At 35.0% G+C, this 22,785-nt stretch overlaps 3 protein-coding genes across 3 annotated transcripts in view; 2 read left to right on the forward strand and 1 right to left on the reverse strand.

Annotated features, from left to right (window-relative positions):
- LOC110446699 overlaps window positions 1-1,945 on the forward strand; it is a 28,191-nt gene extending 26,246 nt beyond the window's left edge. The window contains exon 21 of the mRNA XM_021491986.1: window positions 409-1,945. Coding sequence (XP_021347661.1) covers window positions 409-506 — 98 coding nt within the window. The 3' untranslated portion in view covers window positions 507-1,945. The remainder of the gene's footprint in view (window positions 1-408) is intronic.
- A 3,914-nt stretch (window positions 1,946-5,859) lies between these two features.
- On the reverse strand, window positions 5,860-21,217 carry LOC110446700 (phosducin-like protein). The gene is made up of 8 exons (XM_021491987.1): window positions 21,166-21,217; window positions 17,230-17,447; window positions 15,496-15,621; window positions 14,979-15,106; window positions 13,564-13,666; window positions 13,256-13,369; window positions 11,406-11,530; window positions 5,860-10,226 (listed from the first exon to the last, which is right to left on the reverse strand). Exons 2-8 carry the CDS (start codon window positions 17,416-17,418, stop codon window positions 10,106-10,108), a joined length of 906 nt encoding a protein of 301 aa, XP_021347662.1. The 5' UTR covers window positions 17,419-17,447; window positions 21,166-21,217; the 3' UTR covers window positions 5,860-10,105.
- A 197-nt stretch (window positions 21,218-21,414) lies between these two features.
- LOC110446702 (peptidyl-prolyl cis-trans isomerase-like 1) overlaps window positions 21,415-22,785 on the forward strand; it is an 11,272-nt gene continuing 9,901 nt past the window's right edge. Inside the window, exon 1 of the mRNA XM_021491988.1 lies at window positions 21,415-21,543. Coding sequence (XP_021347663.1) covers window positions 21,473-21,543 — 71 coding nt within the window. The 5' untranslated portion in view covers window positions 21,415-21,472. The remainder of the gene's footprint in view (window positions 21,544-22,785) is intronic.

Raw genomic sequence — 22,785 nt, forward strand, 5'->3', positions numbered from 1 at the left:
AATTAGTAATAACAATATGCACTTCCTGTAATATACTTTGGCAAGTAGTGAGTCACCGTATCCGATTAATGACAAACATATATCATTTTACAAGTAATTGCAGAGACAATCTATAGCTACTGGACGATTATAACACACTTATTGTAGAACATATTTTTTTTTTCTTTTTTTTTTCTGCCTTTTACAAACTTTACGTACACCACATACAATCCAGGAGACCCCTTCTAGAGCACATATGTACGCCTCCAATATTTTCATGATTTTTTCTTCATTTTTGTTTTTGTCTTTTGAGTTAATTTATTCACGATATGACGCTATGATGCAGTTTGTTCTATGTCTTCATCACTCTTATCTTTTTTCAATAATTTCTCTTTATTAGTATATGTATAAATGTCTTTTGTTATTCAGAGCCTTCTTCCAATCTGTCAAAGGAAAACATAGATGCGTTTGAAAGTCTGGAGGCTATGCTTAGTGACCTTGCGACGTCCCTAGACCTGCCGAGCTGATGAAGTGAATCATTTTTTGTACATTAATATATATATCGTCTTCCAAAAAACACCTTCCGTGTTCACGGACGAGACTTGATATTGTTCAGATTGGTTTCACTATTACCGTTGTGTGCATCATTTAGCTTATATTTGCAAACGTTACATGTAGCACTAAAAATCGCATTTCCATAAAAGGCAGTTCATATCATGTTCACTTTGTTAATTAAAATCTGTTGCTATTCATTAATCATCTCAAATCCCATGTGTATCACTTCAGTAATAACGTTGTAGAATAATAGAATCTCAGCCGGATATAACAAATGTCAAGGTGGTTCTGTTTGGACCCAGAATTAGAACCTTGTTGTTGGAACAATATCTTATAATATTAATCTTTACACCTGTTCTCGAATGGTTAGTACGTGATGTCGACGACATGCATACAACAGTATCTATTTAACGAATGCAGCATTTAACACAAACCAGTTTGCAATTATTGATAACACGCTGAGTGGTTGTGCGTTTTCCATCTAGTACAGGAAACAGGAAATTGTCGCCGCAGCACGCTCGTGCCCCGCGTCTAGTCATCGGCTGACCGTTATTGTTAGGTGATTTTAACAATGATGGGTAAAGTGAATCCATCAGTTGACCATGTTATCAATTTACGTGCTGAAATTATTTTCTGGACAAACGAGGTTCGGGAAAAATCATTAATAGCATAGATGCTTTCACTTCCCACCGATTGGAGCACTTGCGCGGTGACTTCACAGCATTCATTTATAGGTTATGCAATCGATTATACACCTTGCGTTAAGTGGTAATGATCGATTATAACATTTTAATTATTATGTTGTAACACTCATGTCTTTTTTTTAAATTATTTTATCATTAACCGGTTTTATGATCTTTTGCATGACTAAATACCCATATACAGTCAAGCCTTTCTGAGAGACCACCCGGGTGTTAGGGGCCACTTTTAATTATATTTCTTGCAAACATATACATGTATAAGCAAATTGAACGTGCATGAAAACACCACTTGCATTTTTTGAAATTCAAAAATGTGGTCTCAAAGTGTAGATTTTAAATGCACTTTTAAAACTTACTTTCTACTTTCCTGTAAATGATATTTTTACACATGCAAAGCAAAATATCGCATTTTTAAGTTTTAAAAGGAAAAGTCGCTATGTTTTACTTTATCCTCTATTTTCCCTCTACTTCTCACATAACTGAATATCACTTTAGACTGTTTTTTATTGATCAATCTAAATATATAACTAAAGACATGTGACTGAAGTCGACAGCAGTTGACGAAACAATTCAAATTTGTATCGTCAGTATACATTTGCAAGCACTAATTATGATTATAAGGAATAAGTTCTAATCAGAACAAGAGGCCCAAGAGGGCCTTATTGCTCACCTGAATATTTAAGCAGTCATAGCAAAACGTTCTCATTAAATATTATATTGTACTAAAAATATTTCACTTGCAAACTTTGTTGACTCCATCTGTTGAAACTACCAGTCAAATATTATTATAAGATTCTATGCTTTTTTATTCTTCTTCAGAAATAGCTCGACATATTTTCCCCGTGACCTTGTAAGTGGGTCAATGTCATTTTCAAATTGGTTAGCTCTATTCCAAAATGCTAACAGCCAAATCTTATGAATTCATTCCTTTTAGTTCTTCAGAACAAATCCTTTAAAATGTTGTTGACCTCTGTGACCTCTGAAGTAGGTTGAGGTCATTTTCATTCGCATACTTTGGTGAGCTCTATCCCAGTCAGTCACCAGGCAAATATTATAATTTTATAAATTTTAATTCTTCAGAAGAATTAGTTTGAACCGTTTGACATATTTGAAAGCTGTGACCTTGAAAGTAAGTCAAGGTCATTTGCATTCGCAAACTTTGTTTGGTTCTTTCCCAGGAAATAACCAGCAAAATATTAAGGTTCTATACCTTCCAGTTCTTCAGAAGTTGTTTTAAGCGTTAGACATATCTGACTCCTGTGACCTTGAAAGTAGGTCAAGGTAATTTTCATTCGCAAACTTTGTTGAGCTCCTTCCCAGTAAATAATCAGCCAAATATTAAGGTTCTATACCTTCCAGATCTTCAGAAGAAGTCGTTTTAAGGGTTTAACATATCTGCCTCATGTGACCTTAAAAGTAGGTCAAGGTCATTTCATTTTCAAACTTTGTTGGGCTTTTTCCGTGAAAGCTACAAGCCAACTATTAAGGTTCTATAACTTTCAGTTCTTCAGAAGAAGTCGTTTTAAGCATTAGACATATCTGACTCCTGTGAACTTGAAAGTAGGTAAGTTTCGTTTTCAAACTTTGTCGGGCTCTTTCCCAGGAAGCCACCAGCCAACTATAAAGATTATATACCTTTCCGTTCTTCAGAAGAAGTCGTTTGAAGCATTTGACATATTTGACTGCTGTGACCTTGAAAGTAGATCAAACTAATTTTCATTCTCAAACTTTGTTGGGCTCTATCCCAGGAAGCCAGCAGCCAACTATACAGATTCTATACCTTTCAGTTCTTTAGAAGAAGTCGTTTGAAGTGTTTGACACATTTGACCCTTGTGACATTGAAAGTAGGTCAAGGTTATTTTCGTTCTCAAACTTTGTTGGGCTCCATCCCAGGAAGCTACCAGCAAAATAGGAAGATTCTATACCTTTTAGTTCTTCAGAAGAAGTCGGTGTTAGCGTTTGACATATTTGACCACTGTGAACTTGAAAGTAGGTCAAGGTCATTTTCGTTCTCAAAGTTTGTCGAGCTCCTACCAACACAGCTTTCAGCCAAATATCATGACTCTAGGCCTGTCCGTTCTTCAAAAGAAGTTGTTTAAAGGAAAAGATGACAAGACGAGGACGGACGACGGACGCCGCACCATGGCATACGCTCACTTGCCCTTTGGGCAGGTGAGCTAAAAAAAACACAGCTTTTCCGCAAGGATAAAAAATATTGTCATGGCGGATAAAGCACTCCATTCGGCCCCAAATTAAATCAACTGGTTGTGTGCACTAATACAGTCTAACAAGAAACTGTTTGTGTGCACTAATACAGTCTAACAAGAAACTGTATGTGTGCACTAATACAGTCTAACAAGAAACAGTTTGTCAGTGTTTGACTGCATTAGTGTTTTTACTGAATTGTTTATTGAATCATTTTAGCTGATATAATACGGCTAACAAATCTTGTGAACAATTACCAATGAAAGACTTAATTAAAAGTAGTGAAACCCCATACCAACAGCATTAAACTTGACTATACATATGTATAATTTGGAAAAAGTTGTTTTTTAAACTGCACATTTTTACATTATATTCGGTCCCATAAGCAGCTATTTATCTCATATCGCAATCATGATTCATTTCAACAAACATTTGTATAGCTCGTTTTATTTCGATTGATTGAAATTTACATATTCTTGCACCTTCAGTTTACGTTTTTGTATAAAAGGTTGTTAAATTTCATGTCACCTTATATAAGAATATCCAGAGTAGTTATCGTTTTATTTCGCTACAAGCTTGATGAACATTTAATACTGTTTTTGACGAGTTTCATCAATGGCATATGGCATATGAAATGAAATTTATTTTGTTAGAATGCTTGCTAGTACACTTTTGACAAGATAGTTTAGATACCAATAGTTGTAGAGTCGTGATGAGCTGACAGCTTGAACCAATGCCATTTATCTGGTTTATTAACTAAATCAAACAAACAACTGCTGTTCTTACCTTTTTAGGAAACTGTGCATTCTTCTTATCTTTATTTTTCAAAAAAAAATACATAACCACAAATAGAGAGTTCCTTAATCTTACTGAAATTCCACGCCATTTCTTGTCTAATGTAATTTGTCGACATTTTACATGACGTGTCAAGTAGTCATCATTATCGTGTCAGGTGTGTTGCCTGCATGGGTAACACCCTTTTTTCTGTGTCCAAAAATAATCTGGACCAAGGTTTTTAATGATTTTCCTCTATTTCATATGGATTTCCTTCTAATTTCTATGGAATGCCATACCCTTGCCAGCAGTTTGAATATCTATATATGTCTGAGGGTGTTGCCCAAACAAGGAGTCCACTTTTACTTATACTCTAAACAATAGGTGATTAATCCTCCATTGTCTATATATTAATAGTAGGGTCTCCACCTGTCAGGTCAGTGGTCAGGGCTCACCAGACCGACTCTACCTAATCTTATTGTTCTAATCTTATCACGGTGTTGTGATCACCCTGTCAGTTGGGATAGGACTTTATACCATCTATTGGAATAAGGTATATATATAGGTGAAGTGTTATTTTAAACGTAGAGTCTAAATTTTATTTCAGGACAGATATACCTGTATTTTCACCTGTGGTTTCAAGTACACATGGTAACCTGCAGGAGACAGAGTATATTAATGGCCATGGTACCTGTGATCCGAGGTATTGTGATAATAAAATATACTTGTTTTGTTTTTGTGTGATTCTTTTTACTTGCTATTCAATAGCTAACTTGAATGGTGTTATCACCCTAACGGACGTCAAGGTCATTGAAACAGTAAGCAGAGGGCACCATTGATAGGTGGGAGATAATCGTCTTTGTTTATTTTTTATTTAATTTTTAAAGACCTAAAGGTTCTTAACTTCTTTTAGTAAGTAAATAATAAAATGGGATGGTGCATGCAATACAGGACGAATTTGATACAACTTTTTCAAGTTGATGCATGTTTTTGTAACTCCAGTAAGTTTGTATATTTATTTAGTTAAACCCTGATAATGCATTTTAAAGATGCGTTGTGTTATATTAAGCTTTCCTTTGATAAAGAGATGAACAAGGCGTGCCCAAGCTCCAGAATGGGAGTTGCATTCAATTTTCAATACAATGAACTATGAGGTACGAAGTTTCGCTCATCCACTCGCCCACAACACAAAATTCTGTTTGGCACTATCCTGTTACCATATTATTTTACATTTTAGATTAAATGAAATGTTTGAAGTTGATGCATGTTTTTGTAACTCCAGTAAGTTTGTATATTTATTTAGTTAAACCCTGATAATGCACTTTAAAGATGCGTTGTGTTATCTTAAGCTTTCCTTTGAAAAAGAGATGAACATTTCATCCACTGTCTAAACGGGATTACTTAATTGTGTTAAAAAAGCATTTTCAGAAAATGGTATAAATCAAACCTCCATAGGAACAATGTATTGTGAAATTATGAAAAGAACATGCGTTTCAATAAACTGCCCTTTAGTATTTACAATAAAGATAACATATTTCAAACGGTATCCCAAAATGCATTATCAGAGTTATCCTGTCCTAGCGAACATTTCTTTTTAAAAAGGAACACAACACAGTTAATAATACGATAAAAAAACCAATCATGACGTGTACAATCAATTTATACAATAACCATACATTGTCTGAAAACCTGGTCAAACAAGTACATGTACATAATATTTAGCATCCACAGAGATACACATTTCACTAATCGATCAATGCAAACAGTGTTCAGAGATGTTTTACTGGGACTACAGATCAAAATCAATAATGTAATGGCCGAACGATTAGCGGATGGCTCTGTGTTTTCCAAATATTCGCTCAAAACCAGGTACTAGCCTTATATTAAAGGATATTCCGTTTGTCCTTGAAACTGACATTTGTGAACTTGCTGACAATGTTTACTCTCAAAGGCGTGCCCAAGCTCCAGAATGGGAGTTGCATTCAATTTTCAATACAATGAACTATGTACAAAGTTTCCCTCATCCACTCGCCCACAACACAAAATTCTGGTACAGCACGGTCTTTTTTAAATGCAGATAATAAATTAATTCCACGATTATTTATTTGAACATAAATGTATTGTTGTTAATCCTCATATGACACATCAACTGGAACACTTTGTATAGGGTGAAAAAGACTATGTCAAGTATATTATCAAAATATGACAAAGAAAGGAAAATAAATAAAATATTGATAAAAAAAATGTGAATTACTGTAACATCTCAATGGAATACGTACATAAAAAACATAAGATTTCAATCAACTTTTTCATATTACTAATTATAAATATGTAATTTAGTGCATTGTATCTTGCAGTAAATTTAGAAGTTCAAAAATGACAATATTTGGCATTCTGCTTCAACACATTAGATTTAGATTTATTTAAGTGCTTTTTTAAATTGTACTTTATAATTTTACAAGTACAGGTAATGATTCCTACTTCATTTACTTTATTAATTTATAAGATGATTAGATTTTTTTTTATTGTAGGTCAATCTATAATACAGAGAAATACATTAGCAATGGAATGGAATCACGATTTCAGGATTGAGTAGATGTATCGTATTGTGTTACTTTGTAATGCAATAGTTGTCATGTATTTGATTTTTTTTCTAAGTTAGTTTAAAAAAAATCAATGGAATAATGGCAAAAGTTTAAAAAAAACACACCCGAAGATCCCGATCTTACCTGCAATTCATCGGATACAAAAGAAAATGACTGGAATCAAACCATAGACAACAACTTAACTTGTAGAAAATCTTTTGATTAATACGTGCACATACCGGTATTATGACATCTTCAACCTGATCCAAACTATTACACACGCTATATTACAATCATCAATAAACTAGTCTTCACTCTCATTCACCGTTAGGGAAAGATATATAAACATCGTTACATCATATTGACAGAACTCTACAACAATGATTCAGGCGACAAGAAAGACCACTTAAAATACACAACAAATACATGTACCAATTATACACATCTTCATATAAATAATATCAAAATTACATGCTTACAATACATGAAGTAATAAAATATAAATAGTAATAATAAAGATGTGGAAACAAGTCACATCCAGGGTTTACACTCTCCTACATTCTCTGCACCCCTGGGATATATCATGACAGAATCGAAAGCTCAGTACATTCCATCTTGTGAATGAAACTTGTTCCATCCTTCGATGGAAGTGCAACAGTAAAATTGACCAGCAAAGGACCGGTGTGAGCTTAGTGATTGGTTGTTTTCCCCCACCTGAATCCAATCAGATAGCAGATCATGTACCATCCATTTTGTCATGACAAACTTCAGGGGTGTGGACCGCGAGAACGTGTATGATCATAACCCCCAAAATTTTAAGGATGTACTCGGTATAATAACACGTTTTTTTTTATCCATTCATCAAAATACATTTTCAACGCTTTTGTATACAAGTGAGGCCTGCTCATCGATACATTTTCTCAGATTAGAAGATTTATATGTAACCCTATGAAAATACTAGCTGCTACATACCAACTGCATGGGCTAGAGAGAATTGTTTATTAGCTCATTTAGAACATCAGAGGTACCAGGTTTGATCCAAAATGGAGGCAAAGACATTATTTGTTAACCATGTTCACAGAAACATTTCCTAAACTCCGACGGTGCTCATATAAGTGAAACCTGCTCACAGAAACATTTCCGCAGCGATCTGAGTTTGGAATGAATAGAGCCTGCTCACTGATTAAATTAATTACCTTTACATGATATAACTCTTTCTTTTAATAATTTACATGATTCACATAAGACCTGTTTCTAAACATTTTAATGTAAAAATGTTAATATTTTTCAAATCAATAGGAAAGCGTTCCAGTGTTTCCATCATTTGGTAAAACAGTTTCTTTAGAATTTGTCATGAAACAAAACAAAAAGGCAGGGAAAGAGGAAAAATAATTTCATTTGTTGTTTTCAACTTAAACTCAGTATAAGGATTGAAATAGAAATATGTCTTTTCAACATTAATGATGGTATGCAACAAAGTTATATTCAAACAGATTCTAAAAGATGCACCACCGACATCGTCAAATATGTTCACACATATGTAAAACTCTAACTTGTGTAGCTATTATGGCAAGGCAACAGAATGCACTGCACGCTTATCTCAAATCAGACTAGTTTGACAAAACATACCAAAGCATGATCATACCAGATTTCCACTGTTACAGGATTTCCACTGTTGGTGCTTACTGGTTTAACAAAATCAAAGAATAATGCAGCTGCAATATATATAAGATTATAAATACACTGAAGCAAAACATTCAATCGCACATTTAAGAGTGCACAAGACATTTCATAATGTGAATGTATAAATATATATCCAATCATTTCATTAACACCGATACAATGAATTGTTCAGGTATCATGATATCTAATCGCGATCGGGAGTCGGTCCTTTATTTAATTCTCTGTTCTTCCCTTTTGTAGTCTTTTATCAAAAGGTTTTTGAGGATTATACTTGTTAGTACATGGTTTTCTATTATACCGACATACTGTACATATGGACCCTCCATCTGTGGTGACTTTGCTGAATATTTCACTAATATTTCGAAATCACTAATTTTCATCAAATAAAGCACAAATTCAACATACAAAATAAGTAATTTGAAAAACAGGACAATATCTATATTCTGATGTATAACAGATCTAGAGTAACAGCTTTTAAAGGCTGACAACAACACCCCAGTCTCTCGGACGAAAAGTTCACCTACCCCATAATACTTCAGGCAAATATTTCACCAAAGCCCAATAGTTCAGTGACAGTCTAGCTTAATTATACCTAATCCTTACGAATTTTTAATACCGAGTGGTTTCAAAATTGCTGTACTTTGAGACTAAATCTACAGAGTAAATTATCCTTCATTGACAAGAAAAATGTTCTCCTAAGATACTTTCAATTAAAAGAATAATTTTGTAAATTAGTTATTATGCTTAATTAAGCTAAATCCGAGGCCTTCAACAGAGACAAATATTCCACTGGTATCGAGGCCTTCAACACAGGGCCTTTGACCAGAGACAAATATTCAACTGGTATTGAGGCCTTCACATTCCACTGGTATTGAGGCCTTCACATTCCACTGGTATTGAGGCCTTCACATTCCACTGGTATTTAGGCCTTCAAAACAGGGGCTCTGGTCAGAGACCAATATTCCACTGGTATTGAGGCCTTCAACACAGGGGCTCTGGTCAGAGACCAATATCCCACTGGTATTGAGGCCTTCAACACAGGGGCTCTGGTCAGGGACAACTATTCCACTGGTATTGAGGCCTTCAACACAGGGGCTCTGGTTAGAGACAACTGTTCCACTGGTATTGAGGCCTTCAACACATGGGCTCTGGTCAGAGACAAATATTCAACTGGTATCAAGGCCTTCAACACAGGGGCTCTGGTTAGAGACAACTATTCCACTGGTATTGAGGCCTTCAACACAGGGGCTCTGGTCAGAAACAAATATTCCACTGGTATTAAGGCCTTCAACACAGGGGCTCTGGTCAGGGACAAATATTCAACTGGTATTGAGGCCTTCAACACATGGGCTCTGGTTAGAGACAACTATTCCACTGGTATTGAGGCCTTCAACACAGGGGCTCTGGTCAGAAACAAATATTCCACTGGTATTAAGGCCTTCAACACAGGGGCTCTGGTCAGGGACAACTATTCCACTGGTATTGAGGCCTTCAACACAGGGGCTCTGGTCAGAGACCAATATTCCACTGGTATTGAGGCCTTCAACACAGGGGCTCTGGTCAGAGACAAATATTCCACTGGTATTGCACATGATATATAGCCAGGCATTAACATAATAATGTTTAATCTAATTCAAATTCACTGCCACTGTCTTCATCCTCCTTGAGTTTACTGCGTAGCTCTCCTGTGTTAGAGTCCTTGATGGCCTGGTTTATAATGTCATTAGAGGGTAGCAGTCCAAAACTGAAACCACAGAAGACAACTTTGAATGACACTGTTTAGATAAGCCAGTATAGCAAATTTAAAAATTCAAAAACACTATAGACCTTATCAATTAAAAATGGCAAATTCAAAAACTACACATCTGTGTTTTTCCACATTTATGTAAAAGTAACCCAGACAAAAACGTATTTGGTGGTCAGCACAAGAAAACATCTCTTCTATGAATTGATGTTACAATGCTTTCTTTTCAATAATGGTTACCACAGCCTCAGCTCAAACTTTTATAATTCTGAATTTATTGAACAAGCGCTGAACTGTTATTGTACATCAAATAAACAAAATAGCTGAGAGATAGTTTTTGATCAACAGAACAGTGTACATGTATTACATAGACAAATGTATAGCACTATCTTATACAGACACATTGTTGAATGGTATGTAATCAGATGCAAATGACCTGTTGCATTGACCTTTTCATTGAAAATTATACTGGCCAGTTTCATTCCTTGTGTAGGTATGCCCACCTATTCGTGATGTTCAGGTGCATCTATTACATCATACATGTACTTAGACTGATTTTTTTAGCGGTAATCCAATCAGTTAAATGTGGTACTAGATAGATTTTTGACACAAAAGTGAGCATACAATGCTGAAATTTGGAAAGTATTGTGTTTCTAATTTGTTTGTTAATACAGTTGAGCTTCCTGAGACTGTTCCCTGGGCGACTCATACATGCTTTATGTGCAATATTTACTTAACGGAAGATATGAATTATTTAACTCAAGTAATTATTGCAATACCAACAAATATAATATGCTCATTAATATTGATGACAACCGTTTAATAATCGTTACAACTTTTTTGCTCAAAACACAATAACCACAGTGTTTTTTGGTGTGTTTTTTAACTCTTGCATACATGTACACAATAGATCTACATGTATCCCCCTATCTGAGTATTGACTTGCTTGTAATCATTATGGTAACCAAAGGTCAACACGACAGGTCATCGTGGTCAGACATTACAAACGAATAAAAACAATCAAGTCTTATTTAGATTTTGTTCACAATTTTCCAATCTGAAGAACATACAAAGCACCAACATCTTTTACAGTTGAAATTGGGCAATCTCTTTGGATGTTTCAAGTGTACATATATGCAAGTTCAACTGGTTTAATGAATGGTAAAATGTGTAACTTACTCAAATAAGAAGTTTTCTACATCAGAGGAAATGAAATCTTTTCCTAGCTCCTCTGTCAACTTGACAAAATTCCCAATCATTTCGCCCCCCTTGTACACCAACAAAGCAGGGACACCCATTTTGGCCTGAAACAAAAAAAAATGTTAGGTTGTGATTTTTGTTCACGTTTGCATTTTTTGAAGCTGGTAAAAATAGACATCAAACAAATATATCTACTGCATTTCATCGAACCAAGAGAATTTAGACAGATCACTCTTAAAATTAAACTTTAAAATCAAAAGTTCTTAACTATAAAATTAACATTTAACTATTGACAGACCAAAAAATTAATATGTTTTTAGATATAAGAATATATCATCAGTTGCAGTTAATTCAACAACTTATATGCACATTTCTCATGTTTGTAAACACAGTTGCAGGTGTTTGGTCTAACTATCTTATTTTTTTTATTACTTTTCTTTTTTATTCTCTTCAATGTTTTCCTTCAACCCAGATCAAATGTTTAGCAAATAATCATGTGTATGGTTAACACTTTTAATACAACACTGTGTCACTACAGTAAAAATGTTCTTACAAACTTATAACACTGTGTCAATACAGTAAACATGTACTTACAAACTTATAATACTGTGTCACTACATGTACAGTAAACATGTACTTACAAACTTATAACACTGTGTCACTACAGTAAACATGTACTTACACACTTATAACACTGTATCACTACAGTAAACGTGTACTTACAAACTTAAAACACTATGTCACTACAGTAAACATGTACTTACACACTTATAACACTGTATCACTACAGTAAACGTGTACTTACAAACGTATAACACTGTGTCACTACAGTAAACACGTACTTACAAACTTATAACCCTGTGTCACTACAGTAAACGTGTACTTACAGACTTATAACACTGTGTCGATACAGTAAACATGTACTTACAGACTTATGACACGGTGTCAATACAGTAAACGTGTACTACAAACTTATAACACTGTGTCACTACAGTAAACATGTACTTACACACTTATAACACTGTGTCACTACAGTAAACGTGTACTTACAAACTTATAACACTGTGTCACTATAGTAAACGTGTACTTACAAACTTATAACACTGTGTCACTACAGTAAACGTGTACTTACAAACTTATAACACTGTGTCACTATAGTAAACGTGTACTTACAAACTTATAACACTGTGTCACTACAGTAAACACATACTTACAAACTTAAAACACTGTGTCACTACAGAAAACACATACTTACAAACTTAAAACACTGTGTCACTACAGAAAACACATACTTACAAACTTAAAACACTGCGTCACTACAGTAAACCTGTACTTACAAACTTATAGCACTGTGTCAATACAGTAAACGTGTAGTTACAAACGTATAACACTGTGTCACCACAGTAAACATGTTCTTACAAACTTATAACACTGTGTCACTACAGTAAACACATACTTACAAACTTAAAACACTGTGTCACTACAGTAAACATGTTCTTACAAACTTACATCACCGTGTCACAACAGTAAACATGTACTTACAAACTTATAACACTGTGTCACTACAGTAAACATGTACTTACAAACTTATAATACTGTGTCACCACAGTAAACATGTACTTACAAACTTATAATACTGTGTCACCACAGTAAACATGTACTTACAAACTTATAATACTGTGTCACTACGGTAAACATGTACTTACAAACTTATAACACTGTGTCACTATAGTAAACGTGTACTTACAAACTTATAACACTGGGTCAGTACAGTAAACGTGTACTTACAAACGTATAACACTGTGTCACTACAGTAAACGTGTACTTACAAACGTATGACTAACTTGGGTCTCTGATGCTTTGATGTTGCAGAATTTGACAGATGGATAATCTTGTGCGAGACACGCCAGACATTTGTTCATCAACTCACAAGCTGCCTCCTTCTGAGGAGGAAAATAAGTAATACAACAAAATCAAAACGAATGTGTTATACAATCTACGCTTATTGATTACAATGGTACAAATAAGGAAAAATGCAAATACATTTTCCATTAATACTTCAGATTTAAAACACTATCGATTTTTAGTTTCTTCACTACATTTGTAGATTGTTCCTTGTTTAACCTATTCAACTTACATCTTCATACAAGTGAATGATGACTGTGACTTGAGGTGGTTCTTTGTCAATGGCGTCCACAAAACTATTAGACTTCAGAGCTACAACTTCTCCAAATTTTGGTCTGTTGGTATAAAAACACACAAGAAATATGTTTTAGTCATAAAACTCTAAGCATCATATGATATGAAGGATTGGATTGCTTTGGCCATTATAGAAACAGTATCATGAAATTAAAATAAACCAAGGAGTTAGAAGCTCCTGTGGGCAAAGCATACCCCATGTAAATAAATGTTCATATCACTAGAGATATATAAAATTGATCCTATACACTTATAATGCCCTTATTGTAGGTAAACACAGTTCACTGTTTCCAAAACATAAATCAGGATTCACAAAATCAATCGGGAAACACAATTTTCTTTGGTATCCCTACCAAAAGGACAATACATACATGTATTTGATCATGCAAAAAGAAAAGAAAAGCACAACAGTAAAGATGATCATGTTGATGTGCCATTATTGATATTTTCTTCAGTTGCCTAGAAACTCAGATTTGGTGGCTATTGTCAATTTTTCAAGATCGGCTCTGAATAAAGGAAGTATGACCGGGGAAACCTAAGCATGTGATGGCGACATGTTTTATTTCCCTACCATGTGATAAATATAATCCAATCAAACACACTGTTATGTAAAATAGGTATGATAGTATTACCTATACCACATAGTTCTTTTTCAGAAACTATGAAAAAATTCAATTGGCACAACACGGTAATTATATATATCAAGGGTACATTCGCGTTACCGGTTGAAACGGTTGAACCGGTTGAACCTGTAAAGAAAACGACAGGTACAGATCTGGACCGAGGCTGACCTCAGGAAAATTTGGCACGTTTAGATTGAGGGCCCAGACGTGCCTGACCGAAACTAAAATGCTGACTATTGCCAATTTGCGTTATTTCTTTCTAAAAAAATGTCAAGTCACATGTAGTTTTTAAGTTACGTTATGTAATTCAGTGGACGGATGAAAGAAGGTCATAATATTCTTGAAACACTGTTTTTTATTCTCCGAAACTGTGGATTTTTAGCTCTGCTTATAGAACAGTCCAAGTGTGTTCGTTTATCGTGGAAAATTTCTGAGCCACACGTACCGTTTCAACCGGGATACGCGAATGTAGCCTAGGTTTCTAGATTCAAGGGAGATAACTACTGTTTTGTACTATGTAGCACAATCTTTTTTTTTTCTCCATTGAAAATTAAATTTTTATTGAATGAATTTATTTGCACTGGGTAAATTGTTAAGACATAAAATAAATTGATGGTGAGAGAGAATGTACTGTCACACCTCATCGTCAAGCCCCTTATTATAAGTTTAAACAATCTGAGCAAAAGTCGGTGACTTAAAGCTAGTAGCAACAAGTACAGAAAATACTGACACACTCTGAAGTGCTTTCCTCATTTCTTCTAGGCGCTTCATTCGATATTCTTTTATAAACTCATCATCCAATTCTTCAAGCTCTTGAAGAAATTGTTCATCCTTCTGTTTTTCTTTTTCATCATCAAGCTAAAAAGTAATGAAAGGACATACTGAAGAATGCAGAAGATTTTTTTCCAGTTCAAAGTGAATATGAACAATCAGACTGCACGCACAGCTATGGATGGTAAGGTTAAACAGGCAGTACAGAAGGTGATATAGAAAACACATTCTATTTATAAAAGCCTAACCCCAACTTCAAGATCATAAAGTTTGACTACATATACAGAAAGAACTACATACATGTATCATATTATCATGATGTTGACTTCCACATACAGAAGAAAACCAAACTTAGTGTTGTTAACTTTACAGAATGTGCTCAATTTTATATGAACTGTTTTTTGAATGTTGTATCGATTAACTCTGAATATGGTATACTATTTGAAGTTGGACAGGTTCCTTCACTATTGACTTACGTGAGATCGACAAGTCATGGACAATTTCTTCATCAATGCTAATTTTTCCTTTTCTTGAGTTTCTCTCTTCTCATTTTCCAGGCGTTTAAATTCTCTCCAGTCATTGATGACTCCTTTTGGACCCGTCTGAAAAAAGGATTGAAAATTCAGAGATATTTCATGAAATGAAATTTGTACAAGAGGTCAAAAGGGCCTGTATTGCTCACCTGTTTCTTTTGTTACATGAAACTGACATATAGGTAACTTCAGACCAAGTTTGGTAACTAGAACACAAGACATTTTAAAATCTCCTAAACGCTTCTCAAGATATTGTTGTTTGAAATTTGAAATTGTAATTTTAAAGCTTTTAGCCCACGTTGACTTTTGACTCTGGCTAGCACTAACAGTTGACCTTTGACCTCATTACTGGAATTAAGAGAAATATTTGCACTGCTGATCTACATAACATACCCAAGTATCATGACTCTAGACCACATGCCTCTTAGGATATCGTTGCTTGAAGTTTTTTACATTTTTGACTCCTGTGACCTTGAAACTAGGTCAAGGTAATTTTAATGAGGAAGGTTTATAGCACTCCAAGCCATGTACATACTGGCTAAATATCATGACCCTGGGCCTTATGGAACTTGAGAAGAAGATTGTCCAAGCTTTTAACCCATGTTGACATTTGACCCCTGACTAGCACTTAAAGTTGACTTTTGACCTCATTACTGTAATAAAGAAAAACGATTGCACTGCTGGTCTTCATAATATACCCAAGTATCATGACTCTAGTCCAAATGGTTCTTAGGATATTGTTGTTTGAAGTTTTGAACATATTTGACCCCTGTGACCTTGAAAGTAGGTCAAGGTCATTTTAATGAGGAAACTTTATAGCACTCCATCCCAGTTACCTACTAGCCAAATATCATGACCCTAGGTCCTCCAGTTCTTCAGAAGAAGTCGTTTAAAAGAAAAAATTGACGGACGGACGACAGACGGACGCCGCAGTACGGCATAAGCTCACGTGGCCCTTTGGGCCAGGTGAGCTAAATATATGTACACTGAAGATGATAATTTGTAAAAAGAGGCCTGTGGGCCTGAAAAGTTCACCTTGTCGTAATGTAAGTCAATTTAAAAACTTATATATACAAGAGCATGCTAAAAAATCAATAATTCAGTAATACAGTAACTCCATATGGAACACTTAAAATTTGTCACAAAGATATATGGTGTTCTCAGTCAATAGTCTTTTAAATAAATACCCCTGATTCCCCTAAGTGCCCATACCAAATGACTTCCGATGGATGAAGCATACTACCACAATGACTACAATTTGGTTGAAATATATCCAGTAAAACCAAAATCTGACAACTTGACCACTTTTGATCCTGCCCCTCATCCCCTGGAGAGTTATGCCCCTTATTTATATGCCCAGGACTTGTATAAATATTATTTGTATATTTATAATACCCATTGGCTTAGTATGAAAACCACTAAAACTGAAATTATGTCCAGTGGTCAAATCAACTAACTATTTGATCCCATTTTTGCCCTGCCCCTTAGCCTCTAGGAGAGTCGAAATTTGGTTGACTATGCCCATTGCTCAGTAGTTTTAGAGGTGATGTTGTCTGATGTAAAAGTTGACAGACAGTGGATGAAGCACCACCTAAACGCTCACTGTGGTACTGTGTCCCAGATGGTGAGCTAACAAATCCAGAAATAAATCAAATTGCCATATGATGATAAATTTACATTGGTAGAATATCCTTGGTATTCCTGAAGCTCTGGTTCTGGTATGAACGTCGGCCCCTTTATCGCTTTCTTGACGTCATCCTCTGGGTCTGACACTCCGGTGTCTTCCTCGTCTGCCTCATCCTCACTGCTGCTGCAGTAATTATTGACCTTTTCTCCCAAAATCTTATCATCGAAGCTGAGAGCCATGATTTTTTTGATGCGAGAACTTTTTCAATCTGAAACGAAAAATTAAAATTATTTAAACCAGTCACATTTTTTAAAGTTGTTATAATAGTAGTAATATTGTTGCATTAAAAGACATTAACAGCATGGTGCATTGTGATGAGTCTTAATGAAGCCATGGCTAAATAAATGCCTGGCAGTTGGGTATCTAAAATAGTGGATGACTATTTACCTAGCAGCCAGATACCATAACTTAGTTATTCACCTGGAAGCCAGCTTAATGATTATTTGCCCGAAAAGTGTTATTGCCCCAAATCATTACCAATGGATTTTGTGATAGGCTGAAGGTATCTTTTTTGTGATTTGTAAATTTTCCCTTTTCAATCTGTTTTATTTTATGTTTAAAAGAAGGAGGCAATTATCCTGATAATGTTCTTTTAAATACTTTGATAATCGTGTCTTACTCTAAAAGTAAAACATGATTATTGAAGATTTGCCTGTAATTGGTAGCATTTTTTTTTATAAAAATGAGTTATTTAATATTGGTCCAACTGATGAAGATTTCTTTGTGCATTGATAAATATGTGAAGACTAATAGTGATACATGTAGTATCAATTTAATTATTTTTTAGATAATACCTGACAGAATATATATATGTATGTGCCATATTATATATATATATATATAGTGTGTAACAGAATATACACCATATATCGATAGTGTAGGCGTATTATATTTAATACTAATAGGGCTGTCGGAATATATCGAAAAACAGGTATATCGCAATACACGGGTATATCGTATCGTACCACAATACAGAGATGATTTATTGCTGTATCGCAAAAAAAATCAAAAGCGTGTTTTTATGTACATGTATCTGCTTGGTGTTTTTAACTTTCCAAATTACTACAAATTCTAACAGATATGCCAATAAGCATAAAGCAGGCTTTTAATAGTTCAAACTTTGTCATCGATGGTTGGTTTGACGAAAAAATTTAATCTTTGTAATCCATATTATACATGATTAGGTTTGATAACATTCTGACAACGACTTATAAAATTGCATGAGCACATCCTTCCTATGACAATATATCGGGATACGTATCGGAATATATTCATTCTGTATTTCAATAGATTGTGATACATTTTTGGCGTATTGTGACACCCCTAATATTTAATACAACATTTTTTTTGTAGGTTCTCATAGAATACAAATAAAAATGAAAATTACTTGTGAGAAATAGAAAAATGTATATATGCCATTTCAGTCTCAAGTTAAAACATTTTTATAATCATTGAAAATTTAAGTAGAAGCTGGCTGTAGTCAGCAAGGTGATTAGTATGCCCCCTTCGAAAGATCAGGCAGTAGTGAACTGTAGTGTTGACTGTAAACAAATCCGAAAAATATTGGGGTGAAATGGTATGGGGTGTGGCTGTTAGTGTGAATCATCTGTAATCCCATCCTCGAGTTCCAGGGGTTACGCTCACTTTCTCTCTCTACACCCCTGGATTATGTCATAGCAAAATTGAAGGCTCGGTGTGTGCCACCCTGTTGATAAGACAAGAAGACTAGTTTGTTCCTTTAATGTACATCAAAAGAATCTTGCAGCCATGTAATGGTAAAAATTGACAGGCTTTGAAGTTGGGCGTCTCTCCTTTGTAATCTTCAAAGGACAGGTATCAGCCTAGCGATTGGTCAGTTTTTTTTGCCCGAGACCAATCAAACAGCTATCTTCGTGCCTATGACATATTCCAGGGGTGAAGAGAGCGAAAGTGAGCGTAACCCCTGGATATCGAGGATGCTGTAATCCCAATTGAATACAGTGAGTAGTTATCTGGATCATTGGAAAGTGCAGTTATGCTAATTAAGGCCAGACAAAAAATTTATATTGTTTCCTGTAACATGTTGGAAAAATTTAGGGTAGGTAGGCATAGGCAACACATTTTATTTAAAAAAATAGTTTTCTGTGGTTTATATAGGTGAGAGATCTTTTGCATTAAAAAGTTTAGGGTAGGTAGGGTTACTGGAAACACCAAATATTTTTTGTTTGGCCTAAGCTAATAATCAAGTTGCACACAAAGGTACATATGGGTAATAATCCTGCATTAGGTACAGTAGTGCCCATCCTTGATACTCCAGGGGTTATATATGCCCCCTTCCGCTCTCTGCAACCCTGGAGTGGTGTCGAGACAAGAAAACTAGTTTGATCTTTTGATGTACATCTAAAAGAAAATGACAGTCTTTGAAATTAGGTGTTGCTACTGTAAATCTTCAAAAGACAGACTTTTTCTACAGCTATCAGCCTAGTGATTGGTCAGGTTTTTTTTACCTGTGACCATCAAATAGCTGTAGTCGCTTGCCTTCGATTTTGCTATGACATATTCTAGGCGTGCATAGAGCGAAACCGAGGACAGTAGTGCCAAAAATAGACCCCCCCCAACCACTCTAATAGTGTTAGAGGTTTACACGGCGATACAATACAATACAATGAACTTGATTTAACGTCGGATATTTAAAAACATTTAACATTAGCTATTAAAAGCTATTATTCCGATAAACTTTTGACAAGCGCCGACAGAAAAAAAAGCTGACCACCCGAATACAGGTCGTTCCAGCCCCCGAGTTGTTCCATCCATAGTCATTGCGACCTTAGTAGTTCCGGCCCCTACCTGGTCTGGCCCCGTATTCTTAAGTCGTTCCGGCCCCATAATGATATCATATATATATGTTTCATGTTTAAAATTTAATTCCATTTTTTTTTTATCTTTAATATGTATAAATTATTTTACTAATTCAAAGAAATAAAATCAAAACATGTATCACATTGTAAATTTGTTTTCTTTTCATTTTACATGTATGTTGTCTAAAACATATAAGCACACGGAGTAAGGTTGCTATTTAAGACACATTACAATCACTGTCTTTTGTTTATCTTAATATTACTACCCTGTGTGTTGAGAACTGTATGCATGGCTTCTAGCAAACGCCGTGTATAGTCTACCGACGTTGTTTTTACTTTTAATTGATGAAAGACGTTGTATTTATATTTTGATAGAAAATTCATTGCGTTCATTATGTCTGACGACTGCCGTAAGTGTTTGAACACGGAATTAGATAAGATACGTACATATTTTAGTTATGTTTGTTAGATATATTTTATCACTATGTATATGTTAAATATAACTATTAGATATATTTTGTCATTTCGTACATATTTTAGTTATAATTGTTAGATATATTTTATCACTACTTATATATGTTTAGTTATAATTGTTATATTATTTCATCATTACGTAAATATTGACTATAAGTATTAGATATATTTTATCATTACGTATATGTTAGTTATAACAAGGAATTGGAATAGATACGTACATATCTTAGTTGTATTTGTTAGATATATTTTATAGTGTACTGGACCTGTCCAAATATACATGTATGATCCATGCATAAAACATGATCCAATGGTAATATGTGAAGGAATACAGTGAGACCGGAACGACTTTAGGCCCGGAACTACTAAGGACGGACCGGGTAGGGTCGGACCTATTTGGGGGCCGGACTGGGAGAGGCCGGAACGACTTGATGCGGACCACCCTCCCCAGTTTCCTGCTACTATGGCTTCGTATAGGGAGGAATAACGTGAATGCTGATGCAGCATCCATGTAAATATTGTAGATAAAACTGGTGAAGAAAATTCTATGTTTAAAAAGCGAATTTTTGATGTCGTTCCGTTGTAATATTGATCAACGATTCACAGACGTCTTACCAAATGAAATTATGCTTCTCTCTAAGCCGCCATTCATACAAAGATAGCAATTAATACGAAAATAATATATATTTTTTACTTCCGTGGGAATATTTTTTAAACAATAGGCCTATTTAACTGATTATAAATAAATATTATAATTTTGAATCATTTTTGAAAATATATTCTGTAAGCAGTATTTTTTGTTAACACTAACCAGTGATGCGAAACTATCCAAATATCATGAAAAGTTTACACTTCTCAATCGTTCCAATATATACAGGATCTGGCGACGACTGTTCGCCTCAGGTTAACAATAATAACAGGCATGGCGCTCACTTCCAGTTCAGGAATCCCAAATAAATCATGGCAACCATCGAATGTCACTTTTGAGACAAGGTAATGTAAAAATTAACAATCGTCCTTACAAATGTAGTAAATGCTAACGATTAAACATAATATTTAGGATCGAAACACAATATATCGTCGACATCTAAATTGCCGGTTCGATAGACGTTTCTTCCCGTTAATGTTTACAGGGTAACATTAGAGTTAGGTACAGGACGAATCGTCTTACTATAGAAGTGTTTGTCATAGCTTTGCTACCGTTGCGATCTATCCAGTGTAAATGTTATCACTGATGAGTGATGAGACATATAAGTGTAAATGTTACAACTACTAATTACATATATAATGGTCGAGTACAAAATGAAGTAAATTTGTTTTTGAACCCTCCCTCCCTCCCTCCAACACTCCCAATCCCCACAATCCCCGTCAAATAAGTCAAAGGGAGCTGCAGTTGTGACCACTTTTCCATCGATAATTGTTTTCAAATTATAAGCGAGATAATCCCACTGGTTTACTCCAACAATGTTAGAGGTTTTACACGGCGAGATATTTTTGACAGGCTTCGTGTAACCGGCAAAATTCTATCCGATTGAAAAAAGGCCGACCAACAGCCTCTTATGTTATAGGAGTACTAGTACCCACTGGTTATAAGAAACCCGTCTAGGGTTATTGAGATGAGGCAATGCCAGTACCTGTGGGCTCCATTTTGTTTGCTAGGGCTGCAACGATATATCTCGTGTTTTGAAAACGGTACATTTCACAATATTTTTTGGGAGGAATACACCTACTATATTTGCAGGATTTTGTCATTTTTTAATTCGTATTCATATCAGTTCCAACATGGCGAGTGACAGCTCTGGCTCTGCATACATGTCAAAAGATACAAGTTGAGTGAACCTTTAAAGCCATATATATGCCCATTGAACAGTCTGTTTCAGTATCACCCAAGTATCGTGCACGTGATACATGTACGTATAGTTTGACCATGTCAATGTATAGTGCAGCCCTATTGTTTGCCTTCCCAGGGGAAAAAAAGGTACATTTGAGGTACACTTTTTGGGGTACCTAAGGCATGCCTTAGGTATATCTAAGGCATGCCTTAGGTACATTTTGGGTAGGGAAGAAAAAGAGGACAGAATAGGAGGGGTTAAAACCTGTTCAATATAGGTACATTTTAGGCACATTTTAGGCACAATTAAGGCATGCCTAAAATGTGCCTTTTTTATACCTCTGACTGAGGTATACCTAAAATGTGCCTAATTTGTACCTCTGACTGAGGTACGTATACCTTAA

This window comes from Mizuhopecten yessoensis, unplaced genomic scaffold, assembly GCF_002113885.1.
Source record: "Mizuhopecten yessoensis strain PY_sf001 unplaced genomic scaffold, ASM211388v2 scaffold2929, whole genome shotgun sequence".
NCBI lineage: Eukaryota > Metazoa > Mollusca > Bivalvia > Pectinida > Pectinidae > Mizuhopecten > Mizuhopecten yessoensis.

Excerpts from the sequence above, each read along its gene's own strand:
- LOC110446700 (XM_021491987.1), bottom strand. The coding sequence starts at position 17,418 with ATGGCTCTCAGCTTCGATGATAAGATTTTGGGAGAAAAGGTCAATAAT. Across the intron at positions 15,107-15,495 it reads CCATGACTTGTCGATCTCAC|CTTGATGATGAAAAAGAAAA; the intron begins GTAAGTCAATAG and ends ATTACTTTTTAG. Across the intron at positions 13,370-13,563 it reads TCATTCACTTGTATGAAGAT|AAGGAGGCAGCTTGTGAGTT; the intron begins GTAAGTTGAATA and ends TTTCCTCCTCAG.